Here is a 16,393-nt window from a genome sequence, read left to right as displayed (position 1 = left end):
AAAAATAAAAAATAGAAGGGTAAAAATGAGAAATCATATGTTGATATGTGGCGTAGGGGATAATAAGTAGAATTTTTCTTTTTTTATGAGCCTGTCTAATCCATTTACATCACATTTATCTTGTAAATCACTGATTTTTCACATTTAGATTTGGATCATAGCCAGCAAAATGATAAGATTAAGATTCTCAAAAATTAATTTTTTAAAAAAAATTTAATTATTATTTTCAAAATTAAAGAATGAACTAAAATGCTCCCCCCAAATGCAGGGGGCTCCGACTCTGACGAGTCACAATGTTGACCTTTGACTCCGATCGAAGTTTGGAGGTTGGAGATACAATCATAGTGCATGTGGGTTAGCCTCGCTCAGATTGGACCTAGGTCCACGACCCAATATCCAAGGCCCAATTATTGGCCCATCCCTATTTATAAATATTAAAAAAATGACAAAATAATGTAAACAAATAATTATAAAATATAAAATATTGTAAAAAATAAGTTAAAAATTTAAAATTTAAATACAATGACTAAATAATGTACAATGCAAAAATAAGTGATTTAACGTATGCAAACAATAAATTTAAATTTAAAACTACAAATTCGCAAAAAATTTAAACTTACAACACCAAAATATAAATAATGTCATATATTTGATTCAAATAGCCACAATATCTCACTTCAGTCCTGACAATCCATGCATTTGAGTTGATGACTTGTTGACTCAATACTCGATAGTGATTTCCTGCATGAAGTTTTATGATCATATGCACTATTTTTTTTTTTTTAGTCATTTAACTACAGACTTCTAAACCATCAATCAAGTGATACATGACATAAAATATGACACATTATGAACTCACCTATACCTTTAACTCTAACGAGTTTGAGTGATAGTAATAATGGAATTGAGTTTCTCACCAATAAAGGGGCCAAAGGGTTCTCCATCCCACAGTGCGCTCGTCTTAGTCATCCACAATTAGTCTAAGGTTCACAGTTAAATCTACGAAATCATATAAATTATAAATTAAATAATGAAAACATTAAAATTATATAAATAATCATTTAAAATCATAAAGTTACATGATTCAAGCCTATAACTCTCGGCATCAACGGTATTTATTCCAATGAGCGTTGAACTTAACTAGTTCGGTGTGCAAACGAGGGTCCCGATAGTGGTCGGAGACAATGAACTCCGATAAGCATCCAAGACATGACCTTAGGTGCTAAATGTCAACTCAAAGGCAACCGTAGTGATAAGAATGGCTACTACATCCCTGGCTATTTGAGAAAGGACTAGAAACTTGTCAGAATTCACATTCCACTAAATTAATATTTGGAATGTTTCATCAGGTGCCTCGACATCTTTCATAAAGTAACGCTCAAGTTCAGACTTACACTGCATAATATTCTTTGATACACGATTTTAATGATACTATTGTAGCTGCAATAAATTTGAACTCTGTGCATGTATGTCATTTAAGGAAAATGTTGAGCCGGTCGGGTGTGAAGAACTATCACCTTCGGTTGAAGATTGACCACTGCTGTTGTAATGACTATATAAATCATCAATATCACATTTACTCTCTAATAAACTGATCAGCGTCCTCATCACCGAAGACATCCCTAATCCAAAATTCTGGAATTGCCAACTTATATCGGGGGTTAAGTATCACAGCTACAAATAATAATCTATTTATCTTCTCAGCATCCCCCAATATTTATTATATTTGTATTTCATCCTCATAGCCATAGCATTCAACAAACTCACACTGTCAGCACAACTCTGTTGCAAGTGGTAAAAAAGCCTTAAGAGCTCCTTAGAGTACATGTTCGCAATAGGATATTTTGTCCCAGATATACGCATAATTATGCCATAAAATAACTTCAAAAATTAAATAAAATACCTGATATTGGCACCGAGCTCTCTTCTCCCCCAACTAACTCCAACAAAACATACCTCATGCCCACATCCTCGACCTCCATCCGCTCGAACGCTGGTTGGTACTTCTGCGCTACATTCAACATCATGTATGTAAAATTTCATCGAGTTGGAACATCCAGTTGCAACATACTAGAAGATAGAATCTTAAGTTGTTCGGCTATTGCCTTAAACTGGCGGAGTCACTGGGGGAAGCCCTCACATATCTCACAAAGTTCCAAACTTTAGTAATTGAATCATCAATCTCCTTCAACCCTTGAGAAACTATGAGATTGATGATATGAGCACAACATCGAACATGGATAAATTGATGCTCACAAATGATATCCTTATTTATTGTCATATTCCACCTGAACCAATCAATGACAGTGTCATTTGCACTAGCATTGTTAACCGTAATACAAAGCACCAATTTTTTATACAGTCATCCATTTCCTTGCTAATGGATGAACCCTTGTGATTAACAATTTATTTGAAGCCGATAATCCGCTTCTGCAACGTCCACTCACTGTCAATAAAGTAAGTTATGATACACATGTAGTCCACATTCTGTATAAACGTCCACGTATCAGTAGTAAATAACACTCTCTGGCCAGTGGCAACAAACATTTCTTTCATTACTGCCTTCTCCTTGGCATGTCTCTTCAAAAAATCAAGCATTACCGTATACCGTGAAGATATGGAAAATCGTGGCTCTAAAGAGTGCACAAATTTGCGGAAGCCTGCCTTGTCAACCATGGTAAAAGGCATCTTATCAGTGATGATCATCTCCGCAAAAACATCCCTCAACATCTTCTCACTGTATTGAGGGATTGAAAGCTTCTAAATTTGCGTGCCATCAGTGGTCGTAGAAGTCTTGTAAGTCAGTTTCGTATGATCAATTGCCACCAACCCTTTGTGTATCTTATGCCGCTGGCAGCCCGTAAGATGTGTTATTAATACTAACGTGTCTTACTTCTTCAAATGACAACCGCATAATTGCCCACAATAGTAGCATCGAGCCTGCGGGTTCTCACAATCATCAAGAACTTTGGTGAAATGTTCCATGTCTATGATATTTTTTTACTAGGTCGTGCTGGTCGATCGGCCTCAATATTATCAACTCCTCCTTCTCATTAAGCATATTAACATCTTCTAGATCTATTGGGACTCGACTACTTGCACAAGAGGTAGCTGCTCTAGATGGGGGAGTCTACGGCCCGAAGTACCTGTCAATGACACCAATAGTTGTACATTATCTTCTTATGGAGAATCACGGCAAGATGGTGTACTATCCATAATTTGCTATGAAAATAATTTGAAATAATTAACAAATAACCTTCATTTAACATCTTATCAAAATAATCTACACATTGGAAACATATTGAAAAAGAAAAACATGTGTCTAGTTGTGTTTGTGGTTTTAAAAATAAATAAAACACAAAACTGAACGTCCTCTCTAGCCATACTCGAGCGAACAATCGAGTAAACAATCTGTGTGGCTCGAGCGGACGTTGTCTGAAGGGCACCATTCAATTTTTCCTAAACAAAATCTCACAAATCTCATGACTAAAACCCTAAAAATAGAAATCTCCTCATTCAAACAATAAATCAACAACAAAAACCACAAAAACAACAAATTTCACAAACAACTACAACAATTTTCGAATCCTAAATCATTCAATTAACAAACAATTAAAATCCTTATAACAAAATATGAAATGTAAGGCTTACACGAAAGAACGGCGGATGGAGTTCCTTTTTCGATGGCTGGCAGCAATGCAGGCAATGGGGAGATAAGAGTTGGAGAAAGAGAAGGAGAACTAGAAATGAGAGAGAGAGTTCCTATGCAAGAAGAAGTGAGAACGAAACGAATGAGATCTTGTGTTTTGGATCCCTTTGTGAATAAAAAGACGTTGTTCCAACTCCGATTTCTGAAAACTCTAACTCCGTCGGAGTCGGAGCTCGGATGGAGTCGGAGTGGTCGAGGTTTTTGCCCACCCATACCCAAATGTCTGGCAGCTAAATTACAACTCTAGGTCACTCTAATCACAATTATAAATGGGTTTTTAAGAAGGATCCTTATCTTATGAAAGCCATAGATCATGGTTAGTGTGATTCATACTTTATAGTTGGGCCTGGCTCATTATTGTACTACTTTTGGTTGGGCCGGGTTGGGTTCTGAAGCCCACGGGCACCTGGCCGAATTGAATAGTGGTAATCCATTGTTTGTAGAAAGGATAAGCAGGCGTTGGTCTCCATCTTCATCCACACTCGCAGCGTTGAGTAGTCGTAGAGAGGAAGAACAATGGCACAAACGTTGGCAATGCCTCTGGCGCCCTCGCTCTCCGTAATCTGCAACGGAAGAAACCCTGTTTCTCTCTCTAACAGCTTCTCCTTCCCAATTGCAAGCACTCCTAAGGTGCGTATTGTTCACCTTCGCTTCTGCATTTATTTTCTATGGGGTCTCTTTTGTTTATGTTTGCTTGGGGATAATTCCTTGGGAAAATAAATAGAATTTGAAATATCACTCTGACACTTGTGATAATCGAGCCCCAATTTTCTCTTTTGATTGTCATAATTTTTTCTCTAACTTTTCGTATTATCATGTTTCTTCGCGCTGAATGGGCTGGATATTTTTTCTTCCTTATGGTCTTTGTCGGTTTCTTCTCTACGAAAATATTGGGGATTGAGACTAAAATGCGGTATCTAAATCCCAACTTTCTGTTGTTTTTGGTTTAAGGTTAGGATTATACAACATAATTATCCTAAATTACTGGCGGTTATAATTTTCTTAGCACCCAAACAATGGAATTCCTAAAACAGAAGGTTGGATTTTGTTAAATTTGGGCCGAGGAGGGTTGGAGTTGATGCGTTGTTGTGAACTCAGTGTCATCTATTATCTTTAGGTTCGTGGCCTAAGCATCAAATGTGTTCGTGTTGGAGGCGTGGAGATCCCAAACAACAAAAGGGTTGAATACTCTCTGCGGTATATTCATGGGATTGGGCGTACTAGAGCACGCCAAATTCTTTGTGACCTCAGCATGGAGAACAAAATTACCAAGGACTTATCTGAGGAAGAGCTCATTATAATCCGTGGAGAAGTCTCCAAATACATGATTGAAGGCGACTTGGTAAATCCCCCTCTCTGTCTTTTACTTGTGAAGAAATTTCCCTTTGACTGACCCGATTGGGGTGTTTCAGAGGCGGTTCAATGCGCTGGCTATAAGGAGATTGAAGGAGATTCAGTGCTATAGAGGAATGCGGCACATTCAAGGGTTGCCATGTAGAGGACAGCGGACTAAGAACAATTGCCGGACCTTGAAGGGTAAGAAGGTTACTATTGCTGGAAAGAAGAAGGCACCCCGTTAGGCACATAGGTTTGCTTCTTTTACTGTATTGATGGATTGTCATCTGGCTTTTGTATCTGAATCAACTTCTGATGCAAACTAATTGCCTTGAGTTGATCATATTCAGTTTCTGAAATTGAAGAATTGATCTTTGGAAGTGCATTTTCTGACATTCGGTTTCATCTTGTTTCTTTCTTCAAATGACGTTCTTGGAAGTGAATAACTTGCTTCATGTTAATTCTCCATGAAAAGTTAATAGTTGTCTTGAGTGGCAGTCTATGTATGAAATCCTGACATTCGTAGCATTCTGGTAGAAATACTGGCCAAGTGACATGAATCTTGGTCAGGCTTGGTTGAAATGCTATGAAATTGAGGTTCGGAGGATATTTTCTGAAATCATGTCAAATTCTAAAACCCATTTTTTCAAAGGCAAAATGATATTAGTGATCTACTTCTTATCACTTAAATTATTGAAAATCCATCAGTTCCGACACTTGCAGTCAACGATGGTTCCGCCAGTTAATGTTGTATGGATGGCTGGTATTGGTGTAATCTCATAATCATTCACTTCCAGCACTGTTTTGGTCCTTTCAACTAATTTAGTTCATCCCACTCTTCAATGTCTCCGTTCTTGTAGCACCTAGAATGTAGAAGTCTTTGCTCTTGGATCTTCTTCCTATCAAATATTTGATGAAACATTTGTGTGTTTTATGATATCTTTGCTTTGTTGATCTCAAAATCTCCATGAGCGTTGCTTTGCAACCTCCCCCTTCTGTCCCCTAACCATACGTGCACAGTGTGATGCAATTTTGTTGCAAGTACAAGGACTTGCACAGATAACTGATATGCTAATCAGTTGAAATAATAGCTGGGTTTGATTGAGGGACAAACTGTACATGGGTTTGGTTTCTTTCAAGGATTGTAACCCAAAACACCTCAGGTAAGTCGTGGGGGTCACCTCGACACTCTGTGTTGATTGATTGCTACTTTTAGCCAATCACTCTGGGCCGCGAAATTATACTTAAAAAAGTTATAGGAACAATAATAGTCATCAACGGTGGCGAATGAAGAAAGAAACATATCACCTTCCTCAGGTAAGTACAAGATTAAAAATCATTCGAGTAGAACTTCTGAGCAAATCATTTGAATTTTTCAAGGATTACAGATGGAAAAGTACACGAACAATGTACAACTATTTCCTTAATTCGAAAGAGGTGGAATTTCCTCTATTATTTGATTTCATATATTGAAACATCGAGGCAACAGCAAGTATTCTCATCGATGCACCCACCATTAATACTTTGGCCATAGGTTTCAACGCAGCTTTGGACGCATGTCTGCTTTGTGCAGTTCAGAATATGGAGAGTAGGTTCAGAACAGCCTTGTGCCTCTCCCAACGTAGTACCTGTTTTTCAACCAACAAGATAAAAATCAAATCAACTTTTGCCTGCAGTGTAAGTTAGATGGAGGAGACGTGGAGATGGATCAGCTTCAAAAAATAACACCCACTATTAATTATAAAGAAATGGAACTTCTCTACAAAAAGCAGAGGCGAAAAGGGAATATTTACCACTTGAAAGAACCAAGAAAAACAGCACAAGGAGGGGGAAAGCTGGAAAGCACTTCATCTTTAAATTAACACGAAAAGCATGAGAATCTGGGTATTTATAACCCAAATGGTAATGTGTTCCATTCATTCAAGTACGTAGTATATGCATGGGGTGAGCTCTGGTTTTCAAACAAAGCACGCCATGGATGACCGACCAGAGAAAATAAAAGTCTTTTTTTTTTTTTTAATCTGGTACATAAATAAACGTTTTGCTCAGTTTAGAAAAGAAAGGGAAGGGGTCTTAATTCATGACAATTTCTGTTGTATTATCAATTTATCTTTCACGTGAATGTAGTGATAAGTAGTCAATTAAGATGAAGTCGAAAAGTAAACGGACAAGGTATACATTTTTTAACTATTTCAGAACTCACTGCAACCAAAATCCAAACAAAACATAAATAAAACTGCCCCTCCAACACGAGTTATGACACATACAGCACATGCTTATCCATGTGCCAGTGCCAGCCATAATGTAAAAAAAAATGGAAAAATTGATTGGACCGGTAGATTCGATCTGGTGCAGTACCTGTTCTTAAGAATCGAAACTCGTCCTAAATTAGTGTGGTATTGATTTTCATATTTTAAGAATCGGTTTAAACCGAACCAGACCGGTATATATATTTATAATTTTTCATATTATATATAATTTTTTATGTTATATTATAACATGAAGTTCTAATTTTATTATTCAAATCTATTAATCTAGTGTAATTGTTATGTTTTTTTTACATGTATTTTTTTAACACTTTTAAATATTTTTTAAAACAATAAAAAAATCACAACATCGTATAAAAATATATTTTTATTCATTTTGTAGCTTTACTCTTATAGTATATTCATTTTGTAAATACATTTTTATACATTTGATCATATATACATGTATAAAAAGTCTAGAACTTATATAAACTATAATTAAATTCAATATTAAACTAGTATGCGTTAATTATTATAAAATAATATACTTATACTAAAATATAAATAGACTAATAGTTTAGTATATGTAAGCATCATATTATTACTAACATAGATGATCCCTAAAACCAGAAAAATCAGACTGGACCAGACCCAAAAAAAAAAAAAACCTGAAGTTTTGATTACAGTAATGAATCGGTCCGATATCGGTTCTTATAACTACCCATAAGTATAGGGTCATCACAGAGGACAAGGAGAAGACCTCGTTCATCACCGACCGAGACCTGTATTGTTACACGACAATACCTTTTGGGTTGAAGAATGTGGGGGCCACCTACCAACGGTTGGTCAATCGTATGTTCTAAAGTCAGATGGGAAGAAATATGGAAGTTTACGTGGACGACCTGTTAGTTAAGAGTAGGACTCCAGAACAACACTTGGACGATCTGAGGGAGACTTTCACAATATTGAGGTAGTACCAGATGAAGTTGAACCCGACGAAGTGCTTCTTTGGTCTCGGATCAGAGAAGTTTCTAGGATTCATGGTGTCAAAACGTGAAATCGAAGCCAATCCCGAAAAGGTGGAGGCCATCCTCAACATGGCCCCACCCCGAAGCATAAACGAGGTACAAAGATTGGTCGGGCAAGTGGTAGCTCTCAACAGGTTCGTATCAAGATCCACCAACAAGTGCCTGCCTTTTTTCAAAGTTCTGCGAAAGGCACATATAAGGGACGGCGAGTGCGACCTGGAGTACGAGACTCTCAAGAAGTACCTCACAAGCCCCCCGCTCCTCAGCCAACCCAAGTGTGGGAAATACTAACCCTGCACTTGTCGGTCTCCCCCCAGGCAGTCTCTGGGTCAATGTTCCAAGAAAATTCAGAAAAGTCAACTGTTATACAAAAGTGTTAAGGACTTATTGCAAGACATGTTCAAAAAGCTAAACAATGAAGAGATGATTGAACTATCTTTAATTCTCTGAAATTTATGGTAAAGAATGAATGAATTTGTTTTTAAGAACATTCTCATTGATCCAAAGACTGTGTTACACAGAGTGAATCAAATGCTGATCGATATTTCTGCTTTAGACTCAAGAGATGTTAACCAGACATCATCTACAAACACAAGGAATGGGAGTGTCCACCTTAAGGTTTTTGTAAGATCAACTAGGATGCAACAATTGATACAAGTCAGTGTAAAATAGGGATAGGTGTTGTTGTTAAAGACGAGGAAGGCAACTATTTGGCTATTTTGAGGAAGAAACATGCTTCTTTTCCTGATCCACTTCTAGCAGAGGCGACAACTGCACTCAAAGCAATCACCTTTGGCCTTGAGCTGGGCATGAGCAAGATAATATTAGGAGACTCTAATAAAGTGGTAAATGAAGTCCATCAGATGAGGCAAACTAACAGTTATTTTGGGATGCTTATTTCAAATATCCAAGCTAGTATGGCTAAATATGAAGATTGTCATTTCAACCACATATCATGAAAGCAATTCAATTGCCCACAACTTAGGAAAGGATGCCTTATTTGTAACAAATTGTACTTGATATGGAGTATCCTCCTAACTGTCTCAAGTCCTTGTATTAGAACAAGTTATCAATGAATGCGGTTGTTTTCTAAAAAAAAAAAAAAAACCCAAAGATAAGCCACAAAAGTCGATTTACCTATAACCTTGATAACTTTGCAAATCGTTGAACAACCCATTCGCATTTGGCTTCAAATCCAACCTTCATACACACAAACATAAAGAGAGAGAAAAGGGAGGAGAGAAAGTACTATCAAGATAGCTAGCAAGAGAGGTGGAGAGCAAGACATCGTCAAGGCCATCCCCCGACACAGAGATCTCTCTTTTCCGTTCACTAAAAATAAACACCAAGCAAGTCCTCCAAAGTCTCCTCAAAGTGGCATTGGCTTCCAAACCACACTTTCCAAGGAAAAGATCCACAAAAAACGAAAACCTCACGCACAAAACTAACTCTCCAAACTCCACAAAACCATAACCAAATGCAATTTCAGCACAAACCCATATCAGCTTAGAGTCTGTGACATTTGATAATCTCGATCGAGGAAGAAAACAAAGAATGATAATATTTGGCATACGCGGGTCTGATAATCTCGATCGAGGAAGAAAATTGAGAGAAAAGGGAGAGAATTGGTGAAAGAAAGAAAAACGGAGGAAGAGGAAGGATGAACGAGGATATACGTGGGTCGAAGAGAGAGAAAAAAATGAGAGAAAGAGGGTATAGAAAACCATAAAATAACATTTGGCATGTAAACAGTGACTCGCCAACATTGGCTAGTCTTGTGTTTTTACTGTAGCTCAAGTCTTGGGCTTTTGATAATTGGCTAGTCCAATGTGAAAGTTTTTTCTAACATCTAGCTAAAGTTTAGACTTATATTGGCATTTGGCTAGTCCAATACCAATGCTCTAATATCACAAAAAGAATATTTTCAAGAGTATTTTTTTTATGACGTCTCAGTCCTAATCAATTTCGAATCTCATCCTATTGTACAGAACAAGTCTTATTCCATATGAAAGGCACAGCCTCTCGGGATTAGTCGGCCTTCCCTTGATTTCAGTTAGGTTTTTAAGCCTCGGCCCATTTTGAAAATCAGATTCTAAGGCTGCGTTTGGTTTCCAAACTCAACTGAGCTCAGCTGAATTCAGTCTAACTTTAAGTTGAGTCTAACATCCAAATACCTAACTCTCAAATTACTAAATTCATCTCAACTCAAAACCTTCTTACACATGGGACCCACAAACTTTTTTAACTTAAAACATCTTTATACGTGGAATCCACAACCTTTTTCAATTTCTCATAAAAAGTATTAAACTCATCCTAACATCTAAACATATTTTAAACTCAGTTTAGATGGGTCCCACATAACTCTATCTACTACTCAACTCACTACTATTCATAAAAAACTCAATTCAGTTAAATTCAACTCAACATCCAAACGCAGTCTAAATCTTTGGATGCAGAATTGTTCTTTATTTTAGAAATGACAAGGCAACTACTACCCATTGGGCCGGATTAGCTTAAGTTGGTGAATAAAGTAATCGAATTAATTCCCAGCAATGCGGCCTTGTCTAGCGTCTGAAATGAACAGCGTCGATGCTACTCTGCTGCGTGAGCGGTACATTTGAGCAGTAGAATTTGGGAGGCAAAAATAATTTTTTCCCTAAACTAAGTAATGGAATTAGGATCTTCAGCAAAATTTTCGTTCTTTCCTTGCTTCCATTCTGGGGAAAGAATTGTACATTTCATCCCCTAGTTTTTTTGTGAATAATAATAATATTAGTACGGCCCGTTTCTCTCGGGATTATTTCCGTTGGTTTATTGGGCCTCGGCACATCTAGAAAATCAGGTTCTAGATAAACTTGGGATGTCTATGTATATGTTGGATACGGATTTGTTCTTTATTTTAGGATTTTTTTTTTTAAAGTAATAAATTTTAATTTAAAAATTATTATTATTTTATTATTTTTAATTTTTTTAAAAAAATGCAATTGAATTGCCCAAAAGAAGCTGAAAACTCAAAATTGTTTTCTTCGTTTGTTAATACAATATCTACAAGGGAATCTTGAAATATATCTTTGTTCATCGATCTTGATATATAGTTACTAGTTAGGATCTCCATGTCATGTTAAGTAACTGGCCTATAGCTAGCAGTGATGATTGATTGGATTTGGATAGATATATAGATATCTCTCAGAACAGCAAGCTGCTATATATTTAATGTACTTTTGAGACATGGAAAGATGTGTGTGTGTGTGATGTTTTGTAAACATTGTGATGGATTGGAGGGAATACAGAGAGATGATGAGTCAAGCTGCATGCAAGGGGCACAGGATGCATGGCAATACTTGAAACCCAGCAGACATATGGCGTGCTTTCCCCTCAAATGGTTGCCATCCTTTTCATGTCTCGACGATGTTTCAGAAACAGCTGCAACAACAACTGGTGCCACATGCAGATTTCAACCACTCGTTTTGATTTTATTCAGAGCCCACAAATAATATCATATATTCGGTCTCAACCACCAATGATCCCACGAGCAAATGCCATGCAAAGGAGTTTATTTGTCAATTAATAGCCCTAAAGAAAAATCATCACAACTCGTCAAAACTACAACTGCATTCTAATTCTGTCCTTTTCAAACTGTTAGGTTTGGTTCAGGTGGGGTTTTTCTGCATTAAATTTGGGAGACCTAAGCCGTGACACATTTCTCCTGATTGTCATGTCTAGCCTTCAAAGGAAAGTGGGAAACTTTTCCATCTTTTAATGGGGTGTATGCCATTTTCCAATCCATGCTTGCAAACTACTACATGGTTTGTTTCATGGCTAGAAATGTTTGATGTGATTTACGCAAGTTAGAATCAGTTCGGGTTGGATTTCGGGTATGACGACTGAAAAATAACTCCATTCATTTCTGTTCGTACCATGCATACAAACTACTGCATATCACATTCTTATCTTACTTTTATATTACAATTATGTTGTATCTATTATTTACCAAAATATTAATTTAAAAGTTGATGAATAAAAATTTGAAGCCCAACCCAGGCCACTAAAAGAAAAATGAATATTTGTGAGAGGTTATTTGCAACGAGAATGATTATTTACGATGAAAATTGATTCATTTTGAAAAAAAATAATTATTTTTACAAGAAATAACTAGTCACAATTAAGTAGTTTCTTATAGTGACAAGGGAATTGTTCCATAATCCTAGCTTTGGTCCACATTCCTGATCTAATTCATTCCAATCTAGAAATTTTATGGGTCCTTTATATCTAACTATTAACATATTCCATTATCACAATAAAGAACAGTTGAATAATTATTGTGACCATAAACAATGATTTAGACGTGTAGGTCCAGATTGAATAAAGCAATCATGCATATATATTGATGCATTTAAGCTGCCTCCGTCCCTACACTCCCAACAACACAACCAACAGCCATATTGGCCACGTCCCTGGCCATCCAATTCTGAACAATGTATCATCAATCTGCCGCTCCTCATGATCCCTTTCACTATCCACCGATCTTGTATATCAAACTGTCTGCTTCTGTTTGTCAACAACGGATCGATGCTGCTCAATGATCATCGATTGCTTGCTATGAACTTAAGACACGACATAGTTTTTCTATCGATTCATACATAATATGTGTAAATGTACTATTCAAAAAGGAAGAAAAGGATCGATGTCCTGATCTAGTTCTAATTCCTTGAACTCGATAATGTCATGCCAAGAGAAATAAACATATAAAATGGGTTCTACAATATTAATTAATAGTGACCGATGTTAAGATACAAAATAAATAATAAAATCTACCTCTTGATCCCATCAGCTTAAGTTTTTGGGACACGTGGTGATTTCAAATAGTATCAGAGTAGAGGTCAAAACTTCGAACCCGCCAAACTGTACATTCTACCCCATTTAATTAAATATTCCACGTGTTGGGTCACCTAGGGGTGCTACCCGCATGGTGCGGGACGAGGGCACCCCCTCCCTACCCCCCGCACCCCACCCTCGGGAGGCGGGGGGTGGGGTTGAAACCGCACCCCGCCCCGCCCCCCGCTCAATCCAGTGATTCACTGGATTTATAATTTTTATTTTGTAGAATTTTTTTTAGACCCAAATTATAATATAATATAAATATAAATTTTATTCAAAAAAATATAAACTCATTAGAGTTATATTTTCGATTGCCTTCAGTAAGTCTCATATTACTTAAGAATGACTATTGTATTATCTTGGCCTCCTATATAAAGGTTGGCCAAAGAGGCCAAGGCAATCCATTTACTTGAATTCAAATTTTTAACAAGTTGTATATATTTATATACAATATATATTTATATAAATATAAAAAAATAAATTTTTTTTTATTATGTGGGACGGTGCAGAGCGGGGTGTGGGGCGCGGCCCCGCTGGGGTCAGCCCGCCCCCGCATGGGCAGTGCGGGCTACTGGCGAGGTAGCGGAGGCGGGCCCCCGCTACCCACCCCTAGGGTCACCCATTGAAAGAAAGTCTGGCTCACACATGAGGAGAGTGTTAGTTGTTAAGATATAAAATAAATAATAAAATCTACATCTTCTCATTAGTTTAAACTTTTGGAAAAAGTGGTGATTTCACACACGAGAAGGATCAACTCAAGTTTCTAACTATCTCTAATTACCCGCTTAAACAAACCGTAATTGCCAAAGATCATCTAGAAGTTGATGTTATTGGGCCAAGACGTCTGAAAGTCGGTTGGTGTTTAAGGGTGGCAATATCTGACACGACCCGTTAACTCCACACGAACATGACATGATAATAACAGGTTTGGGATTAATCTTAACAGGTTCAGATCAAAACAGGTTGACCCTTTAAAACACGATTGTTCAACGAGTTGATAACAGGTCGACCTATTTAGACCTATTATGACCTGTTAAGAATGTTTAAATTACAATTATACTCTTATACCTAAAAATAAAATTGTTGAGATTTTAATTTCAATATTTTTATTGTTTGAATTGTAATTTTAGACTTGTAGTTAGTTTTATATTTTTTATAAATATTGTGATTTTAACATTTATATAGATTATGTTAAACTTAATCATATCAAACGGATTAATTTTAAGTCTATTCAACCCATTTATATAAACATGTTGAGACGGGTCGGGTCGTGTCGTGTCGTGTTAACCTATTTCATAGTATTCACTAATGAGTCAAAACGGGTTGTCACAACATAACCCGTTATGTTAATGAGTCGTGTTAGGGTTTAAAATTTTGATATGATAAGTTTAACAGATCATGTTTAGGTTGATTTATATAATATAATATATATACCTTAATACGATACGAACGCGAACCGTTAATACAATTTGACTGATCAATATTATTGCAGCCATTCATGGGAAATGAGACGAAGATAGTTAGCTAGGCAGCTAATATGTCAATTATTTCCCAAAAAGGTAGAACGTACAAAGAACAAGAAGAAGAGAAAACTTCACTACTGCCGTTATTATAGATGAGTATTCTACGATATGCACAACACCTTTTTGGGAACCTCAGACAAAATAATTATGTTGCGTTGTCTGGGTAGACATCCCTAGCTAGCTAGGTCATGGTACAAAAATAATAGAGGAAGAGTTAACAATAAAATAAGTTATAAAAAATTGATCATCAGCATGTGAAAGGAAAGAAAGAAAAATAAATAGTTGGGTAAGTGTCTCCCCCAGGTGCTACCCGATGTTGGGATTGATATATATGGATCTTTTGTACACCAATGGCCGCACTTTTATGTTCAAACAAATATTTTATGTGTATTATTTTAGGTATTTTTTTTTTGCATTCTACTAATAAGATTGATTATATCATTTTTTAATATAAAATAATTATTTTAGTCAATCACATCAATAAAATATATAAAAAAATACGTAAAAATGATTGTATATAACATAATTCATGTTAAAAAATGGACAACTTGTCTCAAAGTACTAAAAGATTTCACATTGTATCTTCGAAAAAAGTAAATAATGAAATAAAATAAATATTTTTTTATTATTATTACAAGAGTGCTTAAGATTATTAATTTGTTCCAAGTAATCTTCAGACAAATTAATATATATTTTTTATCTTAAATTTTATCATCTTTAATCACACTTGTTCATGATATATATGATACATGTTAAATGATTGTTATTTTAAATGATAATTAACACATAAAAATATTTAAAAGGTGCTACATCAACAAGCAAGTGTTATTAATGATCACGACAGAATTTAAGATGAAGAATATTATTACTCAATTTCTAGACACTGACAATCCTACCTTCTGTCTCACACAAATAAGATAATTATTGTGTCTATCGATGGCTGGCCTCTCAAATATGGTAATGTGCAAGATGGTAAATGCTTATGATCAATAGTTATCTTTGACGGATTATTTACGGTGAGAATAACTATTTATGACAAAAATAAATTTATTTTAATAAAAAATAGTCATTTTTATAAAAAATAATTAACAGCAAATAAGCAGCTTTTTGTAGTGACACTTAAACTCAAGCTCTCTTAATTAGAATTAAATAAATCGAGCTTGACTAGATTTGTGCAACTTAACCTCCGACTCAGAATAAGTGATCTATATGTTTCAAAAGAAGGAAAAGATAAACACGATGAGATTCAAGCTGGATAACCATGCAAGCTCAAATCTCAGTGTGATCAACTACATATATGAGTGATCTGTAGGCTGATATACAAGAAGCATATATATTTACTATTTAGAACAACAATACCATGCATGCAAATTAAAATAAATGAAAATTGAAATTCCTGCTGAATAATTAGATTCACTTGAATTGATTTCTTATGATCATTTCACTGTGCCCCCCACGTTTTCTTCACCATCTATCATTATTATAGATCGTTTTCTTTTTCTTTTTCTTTTTTTTTTTGGGTATTTGCGAGTTGCATATCACGCCGTGCTGTGACCATTATTATCATGCATGCATGCATGCCATTTTCTTCTTTCTTCCAGTTCATACAGCAATAAACTTAGTTCTGCAATAATTGATCATCTTCCCAACTACCACAAAAATTTCAACCTCTCT

The 16,393-nt window shown here is 35.9% G+C and overlaps 1 protein-coding gene across 1 annotated transcript; it reads left to right on the top strand.

The window, feature by feature from the left end:
- Positions 1 to 4,159: 4,159 nt before the first annotated feature.
- On the top strand, positions 4,160 to 5,449 carry LOC121256673 (30S ribosomal protein S13, chloroplastic-like). Its single transcript, XM_041157529.1, has 3 exons — positions 4,160 to 4,339; positions 4,827 to 5,051; positions 5,122 to 5,449. The coding sequence occupies exons 1-3, from the start codon at positions 4,226 to 4,228 to the stop codon at positions 5,287 to 5,289; spliced, it is 507 nt and encodes a 168-aa protein (XP_041013463.1). The 5' UTR covers positions 4,160 to 4,225; the 3' UTR covers positions 5,290 to 5,449.
- The last annotated feature ends 10,944 nt before the right edge of the window (positions 5,450 to 16,393 follow it).

The sequence above is a fragment of the Juglans microcarpa x Juglans regia genome, chromosome 3D (assembly GCF_004785595.1).
Source record: "Juglans microcarpa x Juglans regia isolate MS1-56 chromosome 3D, Jm3101_v1.0, whole genome shotgun sequence".
Lineage (NCBI taxonomy): Eukaryota > Viridiplantae > Streptophyta > Magnoliopsida > Fagales > Juglandaceae > Juglans > Juglans microcarpa x Juglans regia.
This window is presented reverse-complemented; position numbering and strand designations above follow the sequence as displayed.

What these genes read in the sequence shown, in the direction of transcription:
- LOC121256673 (XM_041157529.1), top strand. Translation starts at nt 4,226, where the DNA reads ATGGCACAAACGTTGGCAATGCCTCTGGCGCCCTCGCTCTCCGTAATC. An exon ending in CAATTGCAAGCACTCCTAAG is followed by an intron (nt 4,340 to 4,826) that starts GTGCGTATTGTT and finishes TATTATCTTTAG; the next exon opens with GTTCGTGGCCTAAGCATCAA. An exon ending in ACATGATTGAAGGCGACTTG is followed by an intron (nt 5,052 to 5,121) that starts GTAAATCCCCCT and finishes GGGGTGTTTCAG; the next exon opens with AGGCGGTTCAATGCGCTGGC.